The 21,158-nt window shown below is 49.2% G+C and overlaps 8 protein-coding genes across 8 annotated transcripts; 5 read left to right on the top strand and 3 right to left on the bottom strand.

Moving 5' to 3' along the window:
* Positions 1 to 848: 848 nt before the first annotated feature.
* mfs1-8 (MFS siderochrome iron transporter 1) lies at positions 849 to 2,751 on the top strand (the record flags this gene model as incomplete). Its single annotated transcript, XM_036641167.1, has 6 exons — positions 849 to 995; positions 1,115 to 1,361; positions 1,415 to 1,648; positions 1,713 to 2,145; positions 2,198 to 2,439; positions 2,498 to 2,751. 6 exons carry the CDS (start codon positions 849 to 851, stop codon positions 2,749 to 2,751), a joined length of 1,557 nt encoding a protein of 518 aa, XP_036493328.1.
* A 6,854-nt stretch (positions 2,752 to 9,605) lies between these two features.
* Positions 9,606 to 10,436, bottom strand: CGCS363_v009317 (uncharacterized protein; the record flags this gene model as incomplete). Its single annotated transcript, XM_036641166.1, has 1 exon — positions 9,606 to 10,436. One exon carries the CDS (start codon positions 10,434 to 10,436, stop codon positions 9,606 to 9,608), a length of 831 nt encoding a protein of 276 aa, XP_036493321.1.
* Positions 10,437 to 12,029: 1,593 nt separating this feature from the next.
* CGCS363_v009316 (uncharacterized protein) lies at positions 12,030 to 12,508 on the top strand (the record flags this gene model as incomplete). The annotated part of the gene is made up of 2 exons (XM_036641165.1): positions 12,030 to 12,143; positions 12,215 to 12,508. 2 exons carry the CDS (start codon positions 12,030 to 12,032, stop codon positions 12,506 to 12,508), a joined length of 408 nt encoding a protein of 135 aa, XP_036493322.1.
* A 623-nt stretch (positions 12,509 to 13,131) lies between these two features.
* Positions 13,132 to 13,764, top strand: CGCS363_v009315 (uncharacterized protein; the record flags this gene model as incomplete). Its single annotated transcript, XM_036641164.1, has 1 exon — positions 13,132 to 13,764. The coding sequence occupies one exon, from the start codon at positions 13,132 to 13,134 to the stop codon at positions 13,762 to 13,764; it is 633 nt and encodes a 210-aa protein (XP_036493319.1).
* Positions 13,765 to 13,965: 201 nt separating this feature from the next.
* On the bottom strand, positions 13,966 to 15,409 carry CGCS363_v009314 (Cytochrome P450 monooxygenase; the record flags this gene model as incomplete). The annotated part of the gene is made up of 7 exons (XM_036641163.1): positions 13,966 to 14,032; positions 14,088 to 14,161; positions 14,227 to 14,252; positions 14,309 to 14,359; positions 14,412 to 14,523; positions 14,584 to 15,209; positions 15,286 to 15,409. 7 exons carry the CDS (start codon positions 15,407 to 15,409, stop codon positions 13,966 to 13,968), a joined length of 1,080 nt encoding a protein of 359 aa, XP_036493320.1.
* A 165-nt stretch (positions 15,410 to 15,574) lies between these two features.
* On the bottom strand, positions 15,575 to 15,940 carry PDA6-1-4 (Pisatin demethylase; the record flags this gene model as incomplete). Its single annotated transcript, XM_036641162.1, has 2 exons — positions 15,575 to 15,626; positions 15,687 to 15,940. The coding sequence occupies 2 exons, from the start codon at positions 15,938 to 15,940 to the stop codon at positions 15,575 to 15,577; spliced, it is 306 nt and encodes a 101-aa protein (XP_036493325.1).
* Positions 15,941 to 17,132: 1,192 nt separating this feature from the next.
* Positions 17,133 to 17,936, top strand: CGCS363_v009312 (uncharacterized protein; the record flags this gene model as incomplete). The annotated part of the gene is made up of 5 exons (XM_036641161.1): positions 17,133 to 17,183; positions 17,244 to 17,599; positions 17,664 to 17,712; positions 17,770 to 17,904; positions 17,931 to 17,936. 5 exons carry the CDS (start codon positions 17,133 to 17,135, stop codon positions 17,934 to 17,936), a joined length of 597 nt encoding a protein of 198 aa, XP_036493326.1.
* Positions 17,937 to 18,962: 1,026 nt separating this feature from the next.
* Positions 18,963 to 19,765, top strand: CGCS363_v009311 (putative sterigmatocystin biosynthesis peroxidase stcC; the record flags this gene model as incomplete). The annotated part of the gene is made up of 2 exons (XM_036641160.1): positions 18,963 to 19,376; positions 19,436 to 19,765. 2 exons carry the CDS (start codon positions 18,963 to 18,965, stop codon positions 19,763 to 19,765), a joined length of 744 nt encoding a protein of 247 aa, XP_036493323.1.
* Between the last annotated feature and the right edge of the window lie 1,393 nt (positions 19,766 to 21,158).

The following is a 21,158-nucleotide window of genomic DNA, read 5'->3' as shown; positions in this document are numbered from 1 at the left end:
CGGCTCCGGGACGGCAGTCCGGACTGATACGAGTGGAGACGGATACGGCCCGGACCGGGGGCAAGATAGCGGAAACGCAAAATGCCCTGATAAGCGTGGGAAAGCACATGACTTCGAGACAATCTACTCTACAGAAGAGATTTGCTACCGTCCGTCGTATTTCTTATCGGGTCTCGCATATTTCGGTAAGCGTGTAGCGGCGCCACGGACAGCCGTAGCTGGAACAAAACCTGCCGATCCCCCAACCTTTGCGTTCATGCCCCTCCCACGTGGGGTGTTTTCGGTGCGTGTCATTGGTGCAGACGCCTGCACGCCAAAGCACCAACAGGAGGAACGTTTCATTCAATCTCAAGCTTCTTCCCAAGCGTCCAATGAGAAACGCAAGATATCACATATTCTTGCGGCGAGAATGCAGACCCTGAAGACCGGTTCTTTATCCCTCAACTGCGGCAATTGCTGCTCGAGGCAACATCCCACGTGTGGCTTTTTGGTGAGGAAAAGGCTGTGGTGAGGAAAAGCTGTGTATTGGCTACTAAAATGAGGACCCATACAGACGGCCAAGACTCAAGACTATTTGCCGCAAGGAACATGACGAACGAGATCATAGATAGCCTCAAACGACTGCACGTTCAAGTGCGATAGTGGGGTACCCATGCACCAAGTTTCGCCCGAGGTGTGACATTGGCCGGATGCCGTACCGTGTTCCCTCACCCCGCAGATAAATCACGTAGCTGGGACCTTTTTTCATCTGATCCTTTCTTCTATTCTCTCTTGATCGATGTCATCTGCATCTTCTGCATTCTCCCTCAAACACAGCGACCATGTATGGATCGGAAGACACGGCAACCATGAAGGATCCCGCGACGCAAAAGAAGGTCGACACCGACGCGCCGGCGTACGGCGCGGAGGACATCTCCATCAGCTCCGGCATGGACATCTTGGAAAACGAGGGCGAGGATCCCGTGCTCGCCAAGAAGATGCACCTCGTCAATGACGTATGATACACAACTCTACGCTCTCACGGGTCTCCCCGACTCATGCGGACGCGACCACTCTCGAAGACTCATGTGAAATGAGATCTCAATGGCCCAAAGAACGGAACTGACCTCTACAGGCTAACGACGAGATCGGCTGGACTCCCTTTCACTGGAAGCTCTTCATGCTCAACGGCTTCGGCTACGCTGTCGACTCGCTTATCGCGCTTGTTCAATCCGTTACGAACGCGGCGGTGTACCTCGAGCTGGCGTCGCCGTCGGACTACGTCAATGCCGGTACTGTGTCGTTGTATGTCGGTCTTTTGATTGGAGCGATTTTCTGGGGATTCGGGGCCGACATCATTGGCAGAAGGATTGCCTTCAACGGTATGATCTACTCCACCCAGGTCTAAGTTAGGTAGGAAACTCACATTAATCAGTTACGCTTCTAATCACTTCTCTGGCGACAATCATCTCCGGCGCAAGCCCTAACCTGGTTTTCTGGGCCGCATTCGTTGCCATTTCGGCATTTGGCGCGGGTGGAAACTTGGTCCTTGACCCGACGGTGTTTCTCGAGTTTCTCCCTAGCAACAAGCAATGGACTGTGACGGCTCTCGCTCTTTGGTGGGGATTGGGCCAGGCCATCGTTGGCTTCATCAGTTGGGGATTCTTGAGTGAGTTCTGAGCTCATACTTGTCACATAAGCTGAAGACGTTTGTGTTGCTGACATATCTTCAGCTCAGGAGCGATGGAACTGCGTTGAAGGTCAGCCATGTAACTGGTCAACTAACGCCGGCTGGAGATACGTTTCCTTCACCTCGGGCGCTTTTGTCTTTGTGGCCTCGATTCTGCGCGTCACCATCATGCGCCTGCAAGAAACACCGAAGTACCTTCTCAGCGTCGGTCGCGACGAGGATCTGGTCCGCAACTACCAGAAACTGGCGCAAAAGTACAACAGGCCGTGTTCGCTCACTCTTGAGAAGCTTGAGGCGTGCGGGCAAATCAAGTCTGCCGGGCAGAAGCGTAACAGTTTCAAGTTCGTCATTCGTGAGTTGGGTGCCCACGTTAAGGGCCTCTTCGTCACCAAGAAGATGAGCCGTAGCACTTCCATGGTCTGGATGTCATGGACGCTGATCGGTCTGGCGTACCCACTGTTCTATGTTTTCCTCCCGTTAGTACTTTCAAGTTGGTGCATGAGTGACAAAGAAGCTGAAGAGTTGCAGATCTTATCTTTCCACTCGAGTCCCTGACGCTGAGGAGACGCCTTATGAAACTTGGCGCAACTTCACTTTGACAAATATTTCGGGCGTTCCTGGACCGATCCTGGCTGGTATTCTTGCCAACATCCCGAAGGTCGGTCGCAAGTATACCATGGTCATCGGAGCCATAATCTCCATGGCGCTGTTCTTCGGGTACACGGCCGTGAGCACTCCAGCGCAGAATGTAGGCATCAGCTGTGCAATTGGTGAGTGTTCATAAGCATTGCAGAAATGTAGAATGCCCAAAACTGACGATGCATGCAGCATTTGGTATCAATATCTACTATGGCACCCTCTACGCATACACTGTCGAAGTATTCCCTTCCGCTCACCGTGCGACTGGCAACGGCATTGCTGTAGCCTTCAACCGTTTGATGGGCATTGTCTCCGCCTTCGTCGCTTCATCGGGAAACACCGCCAGTGCCGTGCCTTTGTACGTCTGCGCGGCGCTCTTTGGACTGATGGCAGTGGTTTCAGCTCTGTTCCCATTCGAGCCATATGGCCGCCGAAGTTCATGAGTCGGGCTCGAAGCTTGCCATTCCATGACGAAGCTGAAGCAAGGATAGAAAGGGCCGTCAAAAGCCAGGGAACACCAGCCAGTCGCGCTATCTGTTGCTTCACGATGCGCAATAATCCCCGACACGAATTCGGTGGTAATCTCATCGGAGGTGTATATGGATGACTAGGTGAGCCTGGGACCGGAATAACACCCGAGCCAGACTAGCTTGCACCTGAAAGGCTTTCTCCATACCTGGTGGGCAGGCGGGGACCGAATAACGGTCACTGATGTGGCCCAGTCTCCAGAATTGGATGACTGTGAGCAAGTCAGGAGAAGCGCCTTCTCCTTGTTCAGGAATTTTCAGCAGGCCTGTTCAGGCCGGAATGTCAACTTGCCAAGAAATAATAGTTGACGATAGACAGTAATTACAAACTAGATACCCATCATCCTATGTATCTTCTGCTGTAATTTTTTAACGCCCGTCATTTTTATACTGGGCAAATCCTACGTATGTCTCGTGCGCACCAAATACATAAGCTGTATATAATGTGAAGTCTCACTACAGAAGTCGACAATGATCAATGCATGTTCAATCAGACGTTGAGGGGGGAGCGAAGATATAAAGTAGTTAGGAAGGCATCAGAAACCACAAAAGAGGGGGGAAACAAAATACTACGAAAATTGATTTTCAGGACCTCAACAGTTTCTTCATTAGGTTCACCAGGCTTACATAGGTATCTTGGGCCTCTGGCCGTTCACTGTGATTTTTACCTGCTTAGAGCGACAGACCTCCTAACTCCACGCCTCCTAACAATACACACAGCCTTCAGTTACATAATCCTCTCCTAACCTCAGCCGCACTTATATATACACATAACTTCACTATCTTTAACTTCACTTCAGCAACAATATAATTTATAATTACTTAATTACTTAATTACTAACTACTAAACTATTAACTTATCCTCTCTTTTATATATTACCCACACTACTATTAAATACTATCTCTATTACTACTTTGCTATTTACTATTCTTCTTATTTAATTAGGCTAGCTAACATCTTTAGTATGCCTTATATTATCTATAAATAAAGTAGTACGCTAAGCTAATAAGCTTAGTAGTAGCTATACTATTATTAGTAACGCTCTCTCTATTTAGTATAAAGGATACTTATTAATAAGCTCTATTAAGCTTAAGCTTAAGCTACCTCTACTTTAGTATTATAGAAGGTTTATATAAAGAAGAGCTACTCTTTAAAATAGCTAGAAATATATATAACCTCTATATAAAAGTATATAAAGCTATTATCTATTACTTTAATTATAATATATAGAGGGTCCCCTCTAAAAGTATTTATAAAAGCTCTAACTATAGCTACCTTAATAATATACTACTAATTAGTAAAAAAGTAATTACTAAATTTAAAAGCTTTATTTAGTATATAGATATTATTCTATATAATAATACTTTTAGCTATTTATTTATAGAAAGGTATACTTTATAAGAAGTTAATATTCTTATATTCCTTATATAGTATAAATATTATAAAAGATTTATTATAAGTTATAGAGGAAGAAAGAAGGATATAAAGCTTTATATATAGTAGTAGAACTTTTTATACTTCTAGCTATAAGAACCTCTTATAATAACCTCTTTAGTTAAAGAGTTATCTCTATTTAATAGTATTTATAGTACCTTACTAAAAGGTTTAGTAAAGCTATCGCTATAAGAGCCTTAATAACCCCTTTAGCTTTAATATAATTAGCCCTACTATATATAACACTACTAGCCCCACGCTATGTAGTTAGCGCTATTACTATTCCACTAGTCTATTTAGCTAAGGTATACATTTAACTTTATATAAGGGTTTACTTACTAGTAGGAATATATAGGGTTTCTATACTATTTTCTTTAATTAGTAGAGAGTATAAGTTAAGGTGCTTATATAGTGTTTCCAGAATTGTGCCCGCGTATAGGGTGAATTTTGCTATAGTCTTTTTGCAGGGGGGCTGCGTCATAACTACAAACTCAAAAAACATGGGTATCTTGGTCGGCTGACAACCAATTGCTTTGCCCAAAGCAGTAAAGGAGCACAATTCTCGCCAGATGTTTCTAGGCTCTGACCATTGTCACGCCACAGTTCCCAGTAATGCCAGTCAACTCGTAACGGCTGACCGGCCAAGACATTTTCAGAGCAAGGGTCTCATGCCAGACCTCAGATTCGCAATCATCCGACTTGTTTTGACCCAAATCTCGGATCTTGGCATGCAGAGGAAGAATCTGGACTCTATTCTTGCTCGTTTAGACTTACCCGTCGTCTTCAAAATATCTACTTTCGCCGCCGCACGCGCCATGGGACGGCTGTGGGACCGAGCGTGAGTTGATGGAACTGGTAAGAAAACGCGAGCCCTTGCGGAAACCCAAGTGCCTCACCATTATTCGGCCACATGTTGACCATCGTGTTTCGTTTCCAAATAGAAGATATTCGGCTCGTATTTCCGCCAGACTCGGCGAGCTCGGTCTCATGAAGGATGCAGTTCATTGCCGAACTCCATTGACGGTAAAGTGGTGTTGAGTGCACGGTGCAGTTCCCTTGGGATTGTACCTACCGGCACTTTGGATCATTGGGTTTGATACGGTGGAGTGTCAAATCGGTTACCAAGATGGACGTCATAAGTAGTCACGGGATCTTTCTTGGAAGTGCTACAATGTACAGTTCGCACCAGCTTCTATGTTTGCTCTTGCATTCATTGGCACAGCAAAGACGTTGTAGACTTCGAGAAACATCATCCGCACAATATTTCCCTAAAGCCCAATTGGGAGAATGTTCCGCCGAGGTTTAATCGGTCGTCGTAGAAACAGAGCTTAGGCTAAGCTCAAATGGTCACAGCCCAAAACGGTTTCAACATCTGCGTTTACTCCCAGCCCACACCTACTGAGTTCGCCTCACGTCGCACTCCGAAACACCTGCACGCCAGATCTTGCTCACACAGCCAGTGCTTTTCGGCCGGCGCAAAAGCTCATTAGCCCCGTGATGAGCAGTGACTCCGAAACGGTCGAAGATCCCATCTCATCCCACGGGAGGCCACCCCGGCATCCCGCAGCGGCCCTTCGCGATCGGAAACTCCACCCGTAACAGAAGTTTTTGACGAGCTGGTAGTGATGAAAGACCTAGGATTAGCATGCACGACACCGGTGATCACTCAGACATGAAGTCTGGCCATAGCTTCAGCATTAAGTGGTGCTACTATCGTTCTCGTCAACTTAATCCGACTTCATTGTCAGCCTCATTCTCGAGAATCAGTCTAGATGCTCTTGGCTTCTCTCTTGGCTGCATAAACTCCCTCTCATTTCCCCTCTCTGGTGATTCGTTTCAGTTGACTTCCCGCGGCTGCATGTCGGCATGTGGATTTTTGGTTTATTGATCAGCGAGCCAAGTGGGAATAAACTCCAGCCTCGTCTGATTCACGTCTGACAAAGAATGCCCCTATACCCGACACAGAATGGCTGGTGGGATGGTTTGCGGGGAAGGGGCCGGAAGAAGTGGAATACGAGTCCCGCGGGCGTTGCGGCGCGTGCAGCGCGGAGCAAAAAGAAAGACATGCTTATTCGCTAGCCTGCATGCGCAAAAGCCGTTAATGGCGACATTGGGACTAAGTAAGGTTGCGCCAAATGTACCCCTAGAACATGAGGTTATTACACTCCGTTGCGTTGACAGCGTCCGCCCCCCCTTTTTGCCGAAATTACGCACGCATAATCCCTGTATATACATGAAAATTTGCCCAACGCCACGTAGATATTCGTAGTACGGCAATTGACCTATTCTGATGGCTTCAATTGATCTATTTCTATTGAATCTCATTATCTGAGGGCATCGTGATGCCTCCTAAACGCCGCCGCGCGGCTCGGCAGGCGGATGATGACCCTTCTGGGCATCGTCCGTCACCCATCGCCAACGGTACGCGGAAACAACGACGTATACAACAACTGGCACAGGACGCCGCCAGAGATCCTCCTCAACGCTCTGCCTCGCCGTCGATCAGGATCGTTACGCCCGCCGAGAGGGCTCGCCGGGCTGCCGCCGCCGAAGAGGCCGCCGAGGAGGCCGCCGAGGAGGTTATCGTCGCCGAGGCTGGACCCGAGACTAATGATTTGGTGGCGGCTGAGTCTACATCGCGAAGAAAGCGTGTACTTATAGCCCCTCCGTCATCACGAAGAGCTCCAAAAGCGTCCTCTCGCCAAAAAGCAACGACAACGCAGAGGAAGCGAAAGAAGGATCCGCCGCATACGATCCGGCTCCGAAGTACTCTGCCTTCGTCGATGCCACCGTTTCGACCAGACTCGACCCCAGTTAACCCAACCCCTCGTCAAACCACTCGATTTGCGGACGATACGCCTACGGCCCCTCGCCATAGCGCTGATGATACGTTTATGTCGTTCCACGATGTATTTGAAGAGGAGGACGATATGGGTAACGAGGAACCAACTCTGCTACAAATCCAGGTTACCCGTGGCCCAGCGCTCAAGGGTAACGGTTTACCTGTTCTCGATCTAACCATCGAGAGCATCGCGTATAACAGATTCAGTATTGCTCCTGTATTAGATGCGAATAGTAGAGACTGGGAGGCAGACAGCGGCGCCCAACTTGAGGCAGAAGTGGCTCACTCGTATATTGTGAAGAAGGCCAATATCGCTGTTGTCGTTGCTTGGAGGAAGCCCACCAACGCATCTAAACCAACACCAATCTTCACTCGGGTCTATCCGTCTACTGGAGGGGTCACTTGGCCAAGTATTCCATGGGTTGATATTGTCCCCTCTCTTGAACAAGCTGAAGAGAGGGGTGAAGTCCACCTCACCGTCAAGTGGCAATACAGCGCCGTACCAATCTCTGGTGGTATAGTGACTGGCGTACGAACGCCTCGAAAAGGTGGCCGAGCAGGCGTTTCAGCCGGCATGCAAGAGGCGATCGATCGTGAGGCTAACGATCCTGCAAACGTCGAGCGTCGGAAGGAGGGTATGCACAGACAACTTCTCCGTACGCACATCTGCCCAGAGTACCAGAGATGTAAGAATAGTTCGGGCGACGAGAAGTTCAACTGGTGCTATATACTAGGCCAGAAGCACTACAAGATCAAATCTCACCATATAGAGAAGTGGGCGAAGGCTATTATGACTGGACAGGCTGGCGTTGACAATATGGAACCACCTAAAGAACTGCTTGGTGAGATTCTTCACGACCAGTTTATAGAGGATCAGAAACGCCAGGGCAAGAGAAGTAAGAATATCGTGGAGGTTGATGATAACCAGGAGACGACAGTGATGACGGAAGAGAAGGCTGAAAATGCCGCACTTCCATCATCAGGGTCAAGATCTGGCCTAACCAACGCCAACAGCAACGCCATCGTCAATATATACGGCAACGCGGGGGCGCCAGATCGTCATCTTCAATATCCTAACCCATACGTACAGCTGCCGCCGCCGGCGCCGCCGCCGCCGGCATATTGGCCATATGCGAACATCTCACAGTATTCGTTGCCAACTCTTCCGCCATTGAACCTTCCAAGCACTCGTCAACCAAGTATCGCACTCCCGATTCGTTCGTCCTCGCCAGTGGTACCGGATTCGCCTCGAAAAGCTCTAGATCAAGTGGCCAGCTTCATCAAGTGGTTTATATCCGTCCGCGGCAAGCGATATAACGTCGACGAAGGGTTCAGAAAGAAGCTACAGAAACTGCGATCAGTAGACAGTAGCTTGCGGGCAATTCGCAAGTTACCAGATATTTGGTTTACTGAACAGGGTTTTACTCAAGATCTTACCGAAGATGTCAGGAACTCGATCAAATCCTTCATAGACAACAGCGCCTACTACGGAGGGCAGTCTGACGCCCTCTCCGACGTGGTATCTCACTCTGAACTTCATTCAAACCATCGAGAGTCAGAAGGAGATGTTTATACAAGAATATACGCTGGATTGCCAGGAGGGACGGCGGCGGCGCCAGTTGAAAACTCTGCGGCGCTAGTTTCAGGCGAGTTGGGGTCATCCCGACATATCGACGCCCTAGTGCCACGTCAATCCATCGAGCAAGAGATCCGTGGTACGCCAGTTGAAGTTGGTCGACGTGGTGAGTGTATATAGAGCTGTTTACTGTCGAATATGGCTAACTTTGTAGGCGTTTCGGAACTCTTTGGTTTCGTTTCGTCACCACTGCTGTCAGCGTCGCAGATGCTGCCCACGCAGTTACAGATCGAACAAGACGAAATCGAGCAAGGCGATGAGGACAATCAGATTGAAATCTCGAGTGATACGTCGTCAACAGAGACGTATTACTCGGAGGAGGATAACGAAGAAGAGTGATACAGCAAGAGTGGTGTGAAGTTTGACTGTATGCGCGATTTTTTTGCATGACGTGTTCAACCACGGAAAAGTCTACCCATAGCCGTAGATTCAACACTGCCGCTCTATACGTATAAAAGCAATAGAATTACTGTTATTTTGGATCTGCAAACAATACACTTCGGTCCATCCCGATACTGGTTAGGGGCAGTTGAAGTCTCTGACTATGGTTGAAGTCTCTGATCGTGATGACGTGTCATCATCACAAATCATCGTCACAAGCATCAACAACGCGTTTCAGCCGTTATACAGGCAAAATTGATATGTATACGTAGCTACCGACGAAAACAATGGACGACGGTATATTTTTTGTGTTCTGGTGCGCTTGTGGCTAACCTTTTGGCAATCTTGTTGGCTACAATCATGGATTTGATGATTGACCATCATATGACGACACGATTAAGATCTATTGCGCGCGAACGCACGATGAAAATTTGGATTGCTTGCTGATGTTCAATATTGGCAGCAAATCCTCCCTTTTATAGTTCGATATCGTCAAATATATGCTCTGTCCCATCAAAGTTGACGAACGAATGGCGGAAATGGCCCTCGATCTGGGGTAGACGATACCCAATCTCCATAGCGCAGTCACGTAGATATTCCATGAAATCCCGAGTGTCATTCTCATCGTTGTTCCACTTCGAATACGTCTTCCTGATGTATCGCTTTAGATCGCCGAAGTACTCTTCGATGGGGTTGAAGTCTGGTGAATACGGAGGCAGAAACTCGAGATGGACACCTGATACCCGGCATAAACCCTCGATTTCAGGTATACGATGGCAGGAGAGGTTATCCATAACGATGACAGAGTTTGGCTCTGGAAAACGCCCACATTTCGGGATAAGGCACTCCTGTAGCCAACGAAAGAACCCATCGCCGTCAGTCGTACCATAATACGTAGTCAAGTGTAGGATACCGCTCAACGTGAGGGCTGGCAGGATCTGTACGCGAGAGTTCTGAAACCGATCAATCTCTGCAGTTCGAAACGCAGCAAGCCCTTTCGGCGCCCATCCAGTCCTCCGTATCCCAGTATCCTTATTGACGCCGGATTCGTCGACGAATACCAGCTGGTCGGGGCGATATCGTCGTATACGGTACAAGTACTCGTATCGTAGTTCGTCACTTCGCTGAGCAGCAATAATCTTGGACTTCTTGTTCGTCCAGCCAGCTGAGTTTAACTGTCGACTGATTGCAGAACGACTGATCTGGATCTCGAAGGCTTCAAATAGGAAATCTTGCATCTCTTCAAGAGATAGATCGCTGCGGTACTGCAGTAGTTCAAGAAGCTCTGTACGATGCCATATTTCCATCTTTTGTCGACTCTGGCGGCACCTCTTATATCTCTGCACTTCGCCAGTGATATTACGTCGTGATCTATGTCGTCGAATCGTTCGTTCGGTACAGCCAACGATACTTGCCAGCTCGTGGGTCTTTTGGTCTTCGAATGGCAGTATCATCGCGATCGTCGATAGCTGTAGATTCGATATTCTGGGCGCCATTGTATCGTCGTCGTCGCCCGGCGTCTTTCTCGATGTATCTGATATAATAAACCACGGACATGTACTGACCAGCGGCAAACTGTAAGTAACAGGGCACAATCTATACAGCAGTAGACTCTTGCTCAATATCGTGAACAAGCTGAGCTATCAGGAGAGTCATTAATCCTGTTGACTGCCAAAGCATTTGCTCTGAAGAACCGTATCAAGCCCCTTGGTATGCTTATATATTACTCAGAGCCATACAAACCGTATGCTGAGTAGATATATAAAGTCATACAGCAGGTCTCTTCTTCTGTTCCTCAGCAAATGTCATCTTGATCTCTCATGACGAAAATAGACCTTTTGTTGGTCGAATGGTATGGGGATGAGGTGACTAGCTGGGTTGGCAATGCCTCGATGGGTAGATTGACTGCTACGGAAGCATGAAATACACACCTTATGTCTCTATCGTGTAGTTATACGTTTGAATACTACTGGGACTATAGTGATTGACGGCAATTGAGGTGTTGGTGATGACTTTGACGCGTTTTGCGTGCGATGCAGAGAAATGCGCGTCACAGCGTAAAATTGGCTTTTTTTCATGTTTTTGCATAAGCGGGGAAAAAAAAGGGGGGCGGACGCTGTCAACGCAACGGAGTGTATGTGGCTGTCAAAGGTGTCATTCGATACGCCGCGGACTCTATCGGTGGCGATCGCTCCAATGAGCCGGCAATAGCACAACGTCAACAACCAGACCCTGTGACGAGCCGTTCGCCATAATAGCCATCCATGGCAATAAAACGAAACGATGGCAGAAAAAGTGAATTTTTTGCCCAAGGGGTTCAACTGTCTTCCCATGCTGCCTCTCACAAAATCATTTCCGAACATGGGACGGCTGAAGAGCTCGCGCGGTTATTGTTCGTCCGTGCAGGAAACAACAAACTTTCGTCGCATCTGATTCTTCACGATATGATCGTCGAGTATGAAGATCGTTCCCTGTCGGCGGGTCAGGGAGTGGATAATTGGATATCGCATTGCCCGCCAAGATGCTAGGATCTCGGTTGGTGTAATTCGTTCTCGGTGAGAGAGCCTCATGGTGACTCCATGTCCACAACGACAACCCCCTCTCGATCTTCGTTCTTGGCCGCAGAGACTTCATGTTGAAACTTCAAGTTGGAAAGTCTAAGCTGGTCCAGGCACGGGAATGATGAGCTGGAGATCGGTTGAAGGCGAATCTAGTAATTCACATGAACGAGTTTCTCAAGGCGTCAATCAGGAAGCCACGAGGCCTGAAGTGTCCAGAAATGGAGACGTCAAGAGATATAAGTTCAGAGCGTCTTTCCCCCTTTCTCCAGCTTTGAGGCCACCATTATCCATCCGCCCATGTTTTCCCACTGAACAACACCATTACAATTAGGCTCAGTTATGCTTGTTCCCTCTCTTCAGCACGTGGCCACTGTGGCCTTGGCCTGCTACGTCTCAATCGGCCTTGCGGTTCCCAATGTGCAGTCAGTGACTGACACGAAGGACCTCAATGAGGTGAGCTTTGCACACTGCGAGTTTTCCACGAGACATTTCACTAGTACTAATACCACTGGCTTCTGGTACAGAGGAATGAAGCCGTGGACAGCCCAGATGTTGCCGTAAGTAATACCATCTCCAGATTAGGCATTGATACGGTTCTAACCACTGTGCAGGTCATCGGAGAGGGATTGCAAGCTCGTGCGAACATAAAGCCACCAGCACGCCCGCGTCCACGCCCTCGCCCGCGCCCGCGACCGGCGCCGGCAGTCGTAGTTCCTCTGGCCGTACCGCCTCAGCCTCCTCGTGTCCAAGTGCGACCTCCGCCGAGACCGCCTGCGCGACGACCTCCTCCACCACCACCCCGAAGAAGGCCTCCCTAAACCATTTTCCTTCACAGAAAACGCGAGGGAGTCGTTGGGACCGACACGATTGGAGATGTGTGCATCGCCGGAGGTACTTGTGTCCTACTCCCAGTTTGAGGAACTGTTCGATTCAGCCAATTTTCATTATCGGGTATTGAAATATGTTATGAGATCACCTCATTAGGATGCGCTGAAGAGGTGAAACAGAAAAAACGTGCGAATGACCATAACTAAGTATATATGCACTGATACTGTTAATAAGAACTTTTGAGTCAATTTGCGCTCTGTTCAAGGGTTTCGTGTTTTGTAACGCCCTAATGATGACCGCATTCACTTCTAGGGCAGATCATCAAAGACGCGGGAATAAGGTTGATAAAAACGGTGGAGACCTTCCTGGTGGATGACATACAAAAGTCCCGTTGACGTACACACGTTACCTGCCTACAGCCACCCCCCAATTCTTTGTGGAACATATGATCCATCTGTGGTGCAATCCATAAAGACACATCACGTTGTCGCACATATTATTCGTGCTATTTCAGTTCGTCACACCGAAGTGACCACATTTAACTTTCCAATCCCATGAACCCCCCCGCACCGCTTTGCAGCATAGTTCATCCTGTCCGAAAACGACCAGCAAAATGCTTGACTACGATTGGCACCTAAGCACCCCGCGCCTGTACATCTCCCACGTCAATCCTTCTAATGATATCCACTGCGACTTCTTCGTCGAGTACATGAGCGACCGAGGGAGTGCCAAGCTTGACGAGCTGTCAAGAACCATGCCAAAACGAGAGGCAATTGCGAAGCTACACATCTTACCCCGCCTCGAGCGGATGGAGAAGTTGGGCTGGGGAAGGTATCTGGTCTCGCTCAAGCCTGAGGCCGTCGACGAGGATAGCTCAATTATTCCCTTTTCACAACGCCCTCTTGAGCCGATCGGCTGCGTCACGATGCAGCTGGCTAGATATCCTGGAGGTGGTCCGACCGCACCCGATCTTGGATTTTCGTTCCTTGACAGATACCAAGGCAAAGGTTATGCCACGGAGGCTGCCCAGAGACTGATGAAGTATTTTGAAGAGGAGAGAGGGCAGCAGGGGTTTCTTGGCCTCACTGGCCCAGAGAACGACAAAGCGAAGAAAATGTTCCAACGGATGGGATTCGAGGACAGAGGAGAACGAGATGTGGTTGGAGTCGTAGAAGGGAAGACGTTCATGGCCTCAGTTTGGAGTAAAGGACTGGAAGGGAAGTTGGAAGAATATGGTTTCCAGTAGGGAGGAAGTCGGCAGGCATGTGCGCGCGGGAACCACCACGAAGACAATTTAACCACTCTGGTGCAGAAATTTTCGTTCATTTTTATCTGTATTGCCGGGGATACATCCTGAGCTGGCGCCGAACTCTGTGGAAGGCGTTCATGTCAAACTGAGAGAAAGAAAGGGCTAGGCTCTTGGCGGTCAACTCGAGCCAACCTTATCTCACACCGCGGACGGGGATGGTCTCCTGCGAAGCCTAACATTGAGACCTTTCTGCGAGACGAACCAACTTAAAGATAATGTTAGACGCTTTCATGGTGACCGATGGAACATCGAAAACTTACTGGCACTTTTCCTCCAACAAAGCATCCGGGTCGACCAATTCGATGTCAAAATGTAGAAGTAGAGTAGGGATGAGCTGCCACATGGTCAGCACAAAATTGGTCATTGAACGCTCTGAAGAGTTTGGGCGGAGAATCTCACCTTTGCCATCTCCATCCAACTGATATCTATCGTCAAATTTTAGCAATCAGGTTGTAAAAGGAAGTTTCCGCTGATGACCTACTTCTGCCTATACACATTCGCGCCCCGGAACCGAATGCGAAGAAAAAGCGGTCTGTCACAGTAATGTCAGCGATTGAAGGAGGTATTGGTACCACGTAGCTTACGCAGGTCGCCATTATCCTCTTTCAGCCAACGCTCAGGCCTGAAAGAATGTACGTCTTGGCCATAGACTGTTGTGTTGCGATGGACAACCCACGGGTTCACTCCTACAACGGACTGCACGATCATGGTCAGCAAACATCTCTCTACTCAAATCAAGGCCGACAAAGAACTTACTCCAGCCGGCATGAAATGTCCATCAATCTCATATCCGCCTTTGGGAACAACGCGCGGCAGGGTCATGCCAACAGCTGGGTGCAACCTCAACGCCTCGTACATGGCAGCTTGGAGATACGGCATTTTCTCAGACTCAGCGACAGTAACGGGGTCACTGAGCTTTCCTTGCTGCCAGAGGGTATCGACCTCTTCAACAAGCTTCCTCTTGGCCTCGGGATACTTCAGCATGTAGTAGATAATTGCACGGATGGAAATGGCTGTCGTATCGCTGCCGGCGAAGATGTTCGACGTCGCCATGGAGACCAGATCCGAGTTATCAAATTGATCAGGCTTGTCATGGTGCACAGCAAGAAGCTTCCCAAGGATATCCTGGTGGTCGGATCCACGGTCCTGCCTAGCAGCCACCTCGCGTGCTGCGAACTTCCTTAAGCTGCCGTGTCGAGAGGCGATACCGAGCCATGTACCGACGACAGGGGATAAGTAATCGTGAAGCCAGTAGAGCCAAGGAACTTGGCCAATCCAAGCAGCCGACTGCAAGGCATTCTCAATCTGTTTGAAAGAGCCGTCGTCTGAACCAACGTCCATGAAGCCGAAACGCTTGGAGAATGTAACCTCGCCAATTACGTCTAGAATATGTCAGCTAGAAGTCACACGGGCAAACGCGAGGCTTATTGAAGCAGGCGTTCTTGGCATTGCGCTTACCAAAGGCATAGAGCTGAACCCAATTGCCCATATCCACAGTTTGTCCCACCATCTCGTTAAGCTTATCGAATAGAACATGGATGGCGCTGTCCACATATGGCTCCAGCTCCTTCAAAGTGGACATAGCATATGGTCTGCTGACCAGTCGTCTTTGGGCAGCATGGATCGCATCGTCGCGTTCAGGAAACAGGTCGAATTTGCGTCGTCCTTGCCAAACACTATACCAGTCGGACTTTCGAAATTTTGACCCAGCACCTACGCCGGTTAGCTTCATCGCACCCCGCCCAGATCAGAACGACTTGCCGTAAATTGTCTTGATTGACGTAAGATCCGAGATGCTCCTGCATTTTATGTCTATCAGTAGCCTTTCTTGGGTAAATGCATGATTCTTGCTCACTTACACTTCATTAGGTGCGATCCGAACCACCTTGCCATGGATTTCATGGAGGCGCATCATGATCACATGAAGGTTTCCTTTGTATGAGTGGTACGCAAGCCATCCTCGCGAGAGGCTGGCCCAGTATGGTCCCGGGATGCCAGCAAACGATGAGAAGTAACGTTGATAGACAACCCACAAAGCAAGGAAGATGACTGGTGCAAACTTGAGAGCCCCCAGTAGCGAAAACGAGCTCGTTTGGTCCACGATGTCATTCATGTTGAGCACAGTTGATAAACGACGCAGCTATCGAAGCTTCAGAGACGACAGGCTTCTCCAAGAACTAAACAAGCGAAGTCTTCTTTAAATGTGGCTGTTCGGTGTCCCGAGGGCCCGAATTCCCAATAGGCATCTCCTTACTGGCCGATCGCAGTAGGATTACCCGGACTATCCGAGGTAGGTTGTTCCCCATGAGGTATGGAGTAGTTGATCTGGAGGGTGTTGCGGGGTAATACGATTAACTATTCCTCGCTTTGGTCGCGACTTGAGACGTCCGTCCAACCACCGAATTCCCCGAAACACCCCCGGCATGTAGAGTCGGGAAGTCGTTAGCGGCCCCATTTACGCCCGCCGGCCCCGCCCCCGCCATCACTGACACATGTCCGAAGCGAGCAAGGGCTACAGCTGCGAGGTAATGCATTTGGCTATCTGGTACAATTTGGGTGATTTGGTCTATTTCAGAACATCTCTCGGTGACGAGACAAGGCGGTGGGCTGTACCAGTCTCTGGTACTGGGCTGGATCTGATGTTGAGGAACAATGGCAGAGCTCTTGAAGTCAAGGGACTCTCCTGTGCAGGGTGCTAAAGATGCAACCTCTTTCATTGGTTGAGAAGGTATAGCACCGTAGACGTAGGCAGTGTTAAAGTTCATCACTCAAGCTGAAGAAATTTATCGCCATATCTTCAAGTATTCAGTTAGGTAACGTTCATTGGAGTCCTGCCAAGAGAAACAAAGAAAGACTTTGTGCCAATGTTTGAGGCTTGGGTCCTAGTCAGCTAATGTCACGTTGCACACGCTGGCATATAATATGTTGGCAGTAAAACACGTCCGATATAATTGATTAACTAAAGCAGCCCGATGTGTGGTTCTTGTCATTCAACACTTCGATTGAAAGCACCAGCGATCAGATGAACCAATCCCGAGGTCTGAAGGCATGAATTGTCCTGTTGGCAATGCATTATTGGGGTAGAGTGTGCATTACTGGGGTAGAGTGAATCACCACGAACCCAAGAGCGTGCCCGGTGAATGAATACCACAAGTCACCACAAGTTAATAATACTGACTCACGAGGTTCACCGCAAGGGATATTTATTTTCTTGAAATGATCTGCGGATTCTTCTCTTCTTTTCACACAAATTACGAAGATCGCTCACATCACACCTAGAGACCGTACAGATTCTATCCTTCGCAATGCTTCTCAAGGCTATCGCTCTTCTTCCTCTTACCGCTCTTGCGGCTCAGGTGAGAGCATCACTTCATTCCAGAGGTTCATTTGACTGGCCACTAAATTTGTAACCGCAGGCTGCCACCATCGGTAGCACCGCCTCTCAAGCCCCGATCACAGGCTACAGTGTCTACGTTCCTGAGTGGGAGGTCCAGGCCTTCCCCGGAGGAGAGACTCAGATCATTGGCGGGACTGTAGAGCAGGTCTTGGACGAGCTTCGCAAAATCAACCCCAACTATGACGAGGACTTCGGCATTGGGAACGTCACCGAGTCTGGGCTGACCGACATTGTGCGTCCCAAGGCCGACTTTGAGGGAGCCGCAACTGTATGTGACGGCTGGGAACTCGCGAACACCGCCCGCATTCGCGAGGGAATCTCCCATCTCGACGGTGTCGATGGGAAGCCTCACAGGGGTGCCGGCCCTGCCAGCTGGTAAGTTTCTAGCCAACCACTCTGGTACGAATTTTTCTTCCCCAAATTGCTGACAAACATATAGCGGACGTGTCTCTTGCAGCTACAACTCGGCAATTTGGTGGTGCAACGATGTAAGTGACCTCGACTTCAATCATTTGCCGAGCGACCCAGCTGACAAGTGGATCAAGGACACCAAGGCCAAGGAGCTCAACTCCTTCCGCGAGATCTCTGATGGCGCGCTCTATGTCATCAAGAAGTGCCGTGTTGGCGAGAGCACCAGAGTCGCTGGCCAGGCTTTCCACAAGGACAATTGGAACGTCATCGTTCGCTGGGCCAGATGCTGAGCAAGTCTTGAGACGTTCGGCCTTTACGTGGGCCAAAGTACTGAGGGGATTTGATAGTTCGACGGTGGCTATATAGCCCAGTTGTAGTAGATAAACCGGCCGAGCACCTTACAGATCCTACCTGTTCTGCAATTAATATGAATTTCGGAAGAACATGACCTGATCCTGGAATTCCATAGAAACAGGCGAAACTTCCCATTCATGGTCACGGATTCCTCCAAACCTGGCGTTTTGTTTAGTTCTGACGAATGGACCCATCTTTATCCAATGGTGCTCTCCAGAGAAACATCTCATGCTGTTGTGACTGGTGCCAGAAGGCAACATCTACATTTGTGAATTATGGACTACTCTTGAACCATGACCATCTCTCCATGTCAGATTCTATCTCGCAGCCTAATCGTAAGACAGACTCGGGGATTCCCAGCCCGAATGCCGGGATCGTGGGAGAAAGACAGGGTGACATGGTTGACCGCCCTGTAAAGAACCCCACCGCCCTGACTCAGTTAGGCAGGAGATCACTGCCGCGCGCAAGGCGATCCGCCTATGCGCCGGTAGAAGGAAACGTTTCCCCTTTTCGGCATCCAGATGCAACCCTGTTGACGCAACATCTAAAAGCCGTAACTCGTAAGACGGAAATCTTGTTAAATGGTGTAATCACACCTACACCGGTCCGAGTAGCGGCCGCTCCCGGCACCTAGGATGCATGTCATCAACCGGAGCCATTACTTGCAATGGTCTAGTAATGGCGACATTTTCATTTGCCAGTTTTGCCCCTGTCCCGTATTCGCCGCCTTCTTGACCCAATAACATTGACATTAATTGATGTTAATCAGCTAGAAAACTCTCCCACCGGCTAATCGTCGATATGATCTTTTGTGCAACGGTACTTCCGACCCTAGTAGGCTTGGCTAGAGATTTAGGTACAAATACTACATGAAAGGACAAGTCCCAGCATGAAAGTTTACTTGTAGTCTAATCACTGTCGCTCATTTTTCTTCAATATGCTGGGGTCTCGGTTGATGTTCCTCCAAGCCTGCATGGCTTCGGTCGGTGTCTTGGCCACCTTGACCGAGGACCTGTATCCTTGGCAGCCTCCTCAACCGGGCGACTTGCGATCACCTTGCCCTGGAATCAACGCCCTAGCCAACCACGGACTCTTACCTCGAGATGGTCGCGATATCGACCTGGATGTGCTCGGAGCGGCCACTGCACTCGGATTTAATATGGACCACGAGACGATGCTTCTTGTTGGTATTCCTGCGTTAAAGACTTCGACTACGGGAAATGCGTCAACCTTTCACCTCAGCGACGTCAACCAACACATGCCTCAAGTCATCGAGCACGACGGTAGCCTGACGCGCGACGACGCCTACTTTGGAGACTCTCTTCACTTCAGCCCTGCTGCTTGGGGACGCACATTGGCTGGATGGGGTGACGTTGACATTATCGATGTCAGTAACAGTCATTTGTAAAGCTTTCATGAAGGTTTCAGCTAAACGAATAATAACAGTTCGCCGCTGCTGCCCGGGAAATCAAGGCTCGATTCGAGTGGGGAGAGAAGTTCAACCCCGAGTTCAACGCCACGTTTGCGAGAAGCGGTTCGCTTCTGCAGTACGCGCTCTTGCTGTCGGCCTTTGGGGATTATGGTGATGCGAACAAGACGCTTGTGCGCTACTGGGTTGAGAACGAGAGACTTCCTCTCAGTCTGGGATGGCAGCCACCTACGAAGCCTATTATCCATGATATGAATGCACTCATCGCAGCAAATATCTCGGCTCTGTGGGATGCAGAAAGTTCTTCAAACACGACCAAACGGGACTTTCAGTATCTTGGTCATTAAAATTACAATGGCAAAATACATCAGAATTCCATTTTTATCAAATCCACCCAAGACTTGCAAGAAAACCGTCATCACAGTTGAGGATTGGAACCCATCGGTGCCTACTTAGACGATATGAATGAAGTAGCCCCCCTTCTCATACTGGCATGCCTTCGTTCTTGAAGAAGATGATCGGACATTCGAGGCGTCCTTCTCAAGACACACTGTTACAGCACGATGAGTTTTCGCCATGATTTGCTCAAAGGCAGTTTGGTTGCAAGCATCGTGTTCAAGGCCCCATTAGCTGATGCTGATTCAAATTCCGTTCATTTCCAAGTTACGCCAAGGTTGTTGCGGTGCACCTCAGGCGGTCGTGTTGGAGCGAATCGTAAGAGACTCAAGGCTCTCGGGAGGTCATGGGACAAATGAAAAAGTTTGGATGCAAACATGCAGCCTTGACACGCTACAAAAGACGATTTGATCATTCGATTCCAATTGCTATCAATTTTACAGATACTGATTCGGTACCAACCCAATCAAAACTTTACTCAACGTCTCCATTGCATTCGGCTTCCCCAAAAGCTGCATGATGGACCGGAACTATGAACGTATTACAACTTTCAAATCAGATTAAACAAGCAGAAATTGAAACCCCAGCGTGATCTAATATCACACACGTCAGAACGGTTCTATACGCAGTAAGGGGAACCGTTCAGGGTGTTAAAAGAGCACGTCTTCCCAGTCTCACAAGATCCACCCCTCACCCACTTGCCCTCAGTAGAGCAAATATCCCAGCCCCAAGCTTGAACATAGCTGCACTGATACGTCCCAGGAGTGCAAACACGACTGTCTGCCTTGGGAGTACAGTAACGATACCCAGCCACCGGACTATAAGTGCACGTCTCAGAGGCCTCGCAGTCGAGGGTGTGGTCCCAATTACCAGCGTCGTTGCACGTCTCAATACTCCAGCCCTTGGAATCGTCGTACCTGCACTGGTACTTTCCAGAGAAGCACTGATTTCCGGTCTCCTTGGCGGGGGCCTTGGGCGGGGTGGGCACGCAGTAGGGAGACCCGTTGAGGGAGCTGAAGACGCAGGTCTCAGTGGGCGCACAGTTTCCGCCGTTCACCCACTTGGACGAGGTGTTGCAGACGTCCCAGCTCCAGGTGTTGTCTGGGTTATGGCGGCACTGGTATTTGGCGGGAGTACAGACAGCACCGATGTCGCTGGGTGGCGGGTTTAGATTGCTTGTTCCGTTGGTGAAGCGTTTGACGGTCTCAAGCTGTGGAAGGGCCAGGGTGATGGTGGGAAGGAAGATGGCGGCGAAAGTGAAGGGCTTCATGTTGAGTATTCTGGAAGTGTAATGAGCAATCGGAATACGGTGAGGAGCTTGGACAACGTAAAGGCTTGATGGGC

Source organism: Colletotrichum siamense (genome assembly GCF_013390195.1).
Source record: "Colletotrichum siamense strain Cg363 chromosome Unknown KSG_Cg363_contig06, whole genome shotgun sequence".
Lineage (NCBI taxonomy): Eukaryota > Fungi > Ascomycota > Sordariomycetes > Glomerellales > Glomerellaceae > Colletotrichum > Colletotrichum siamense.
Note: the sequence above shows the minus strand (reverse complement) of the source record. Positions and strands in the feature narration are given on the sequence as shown.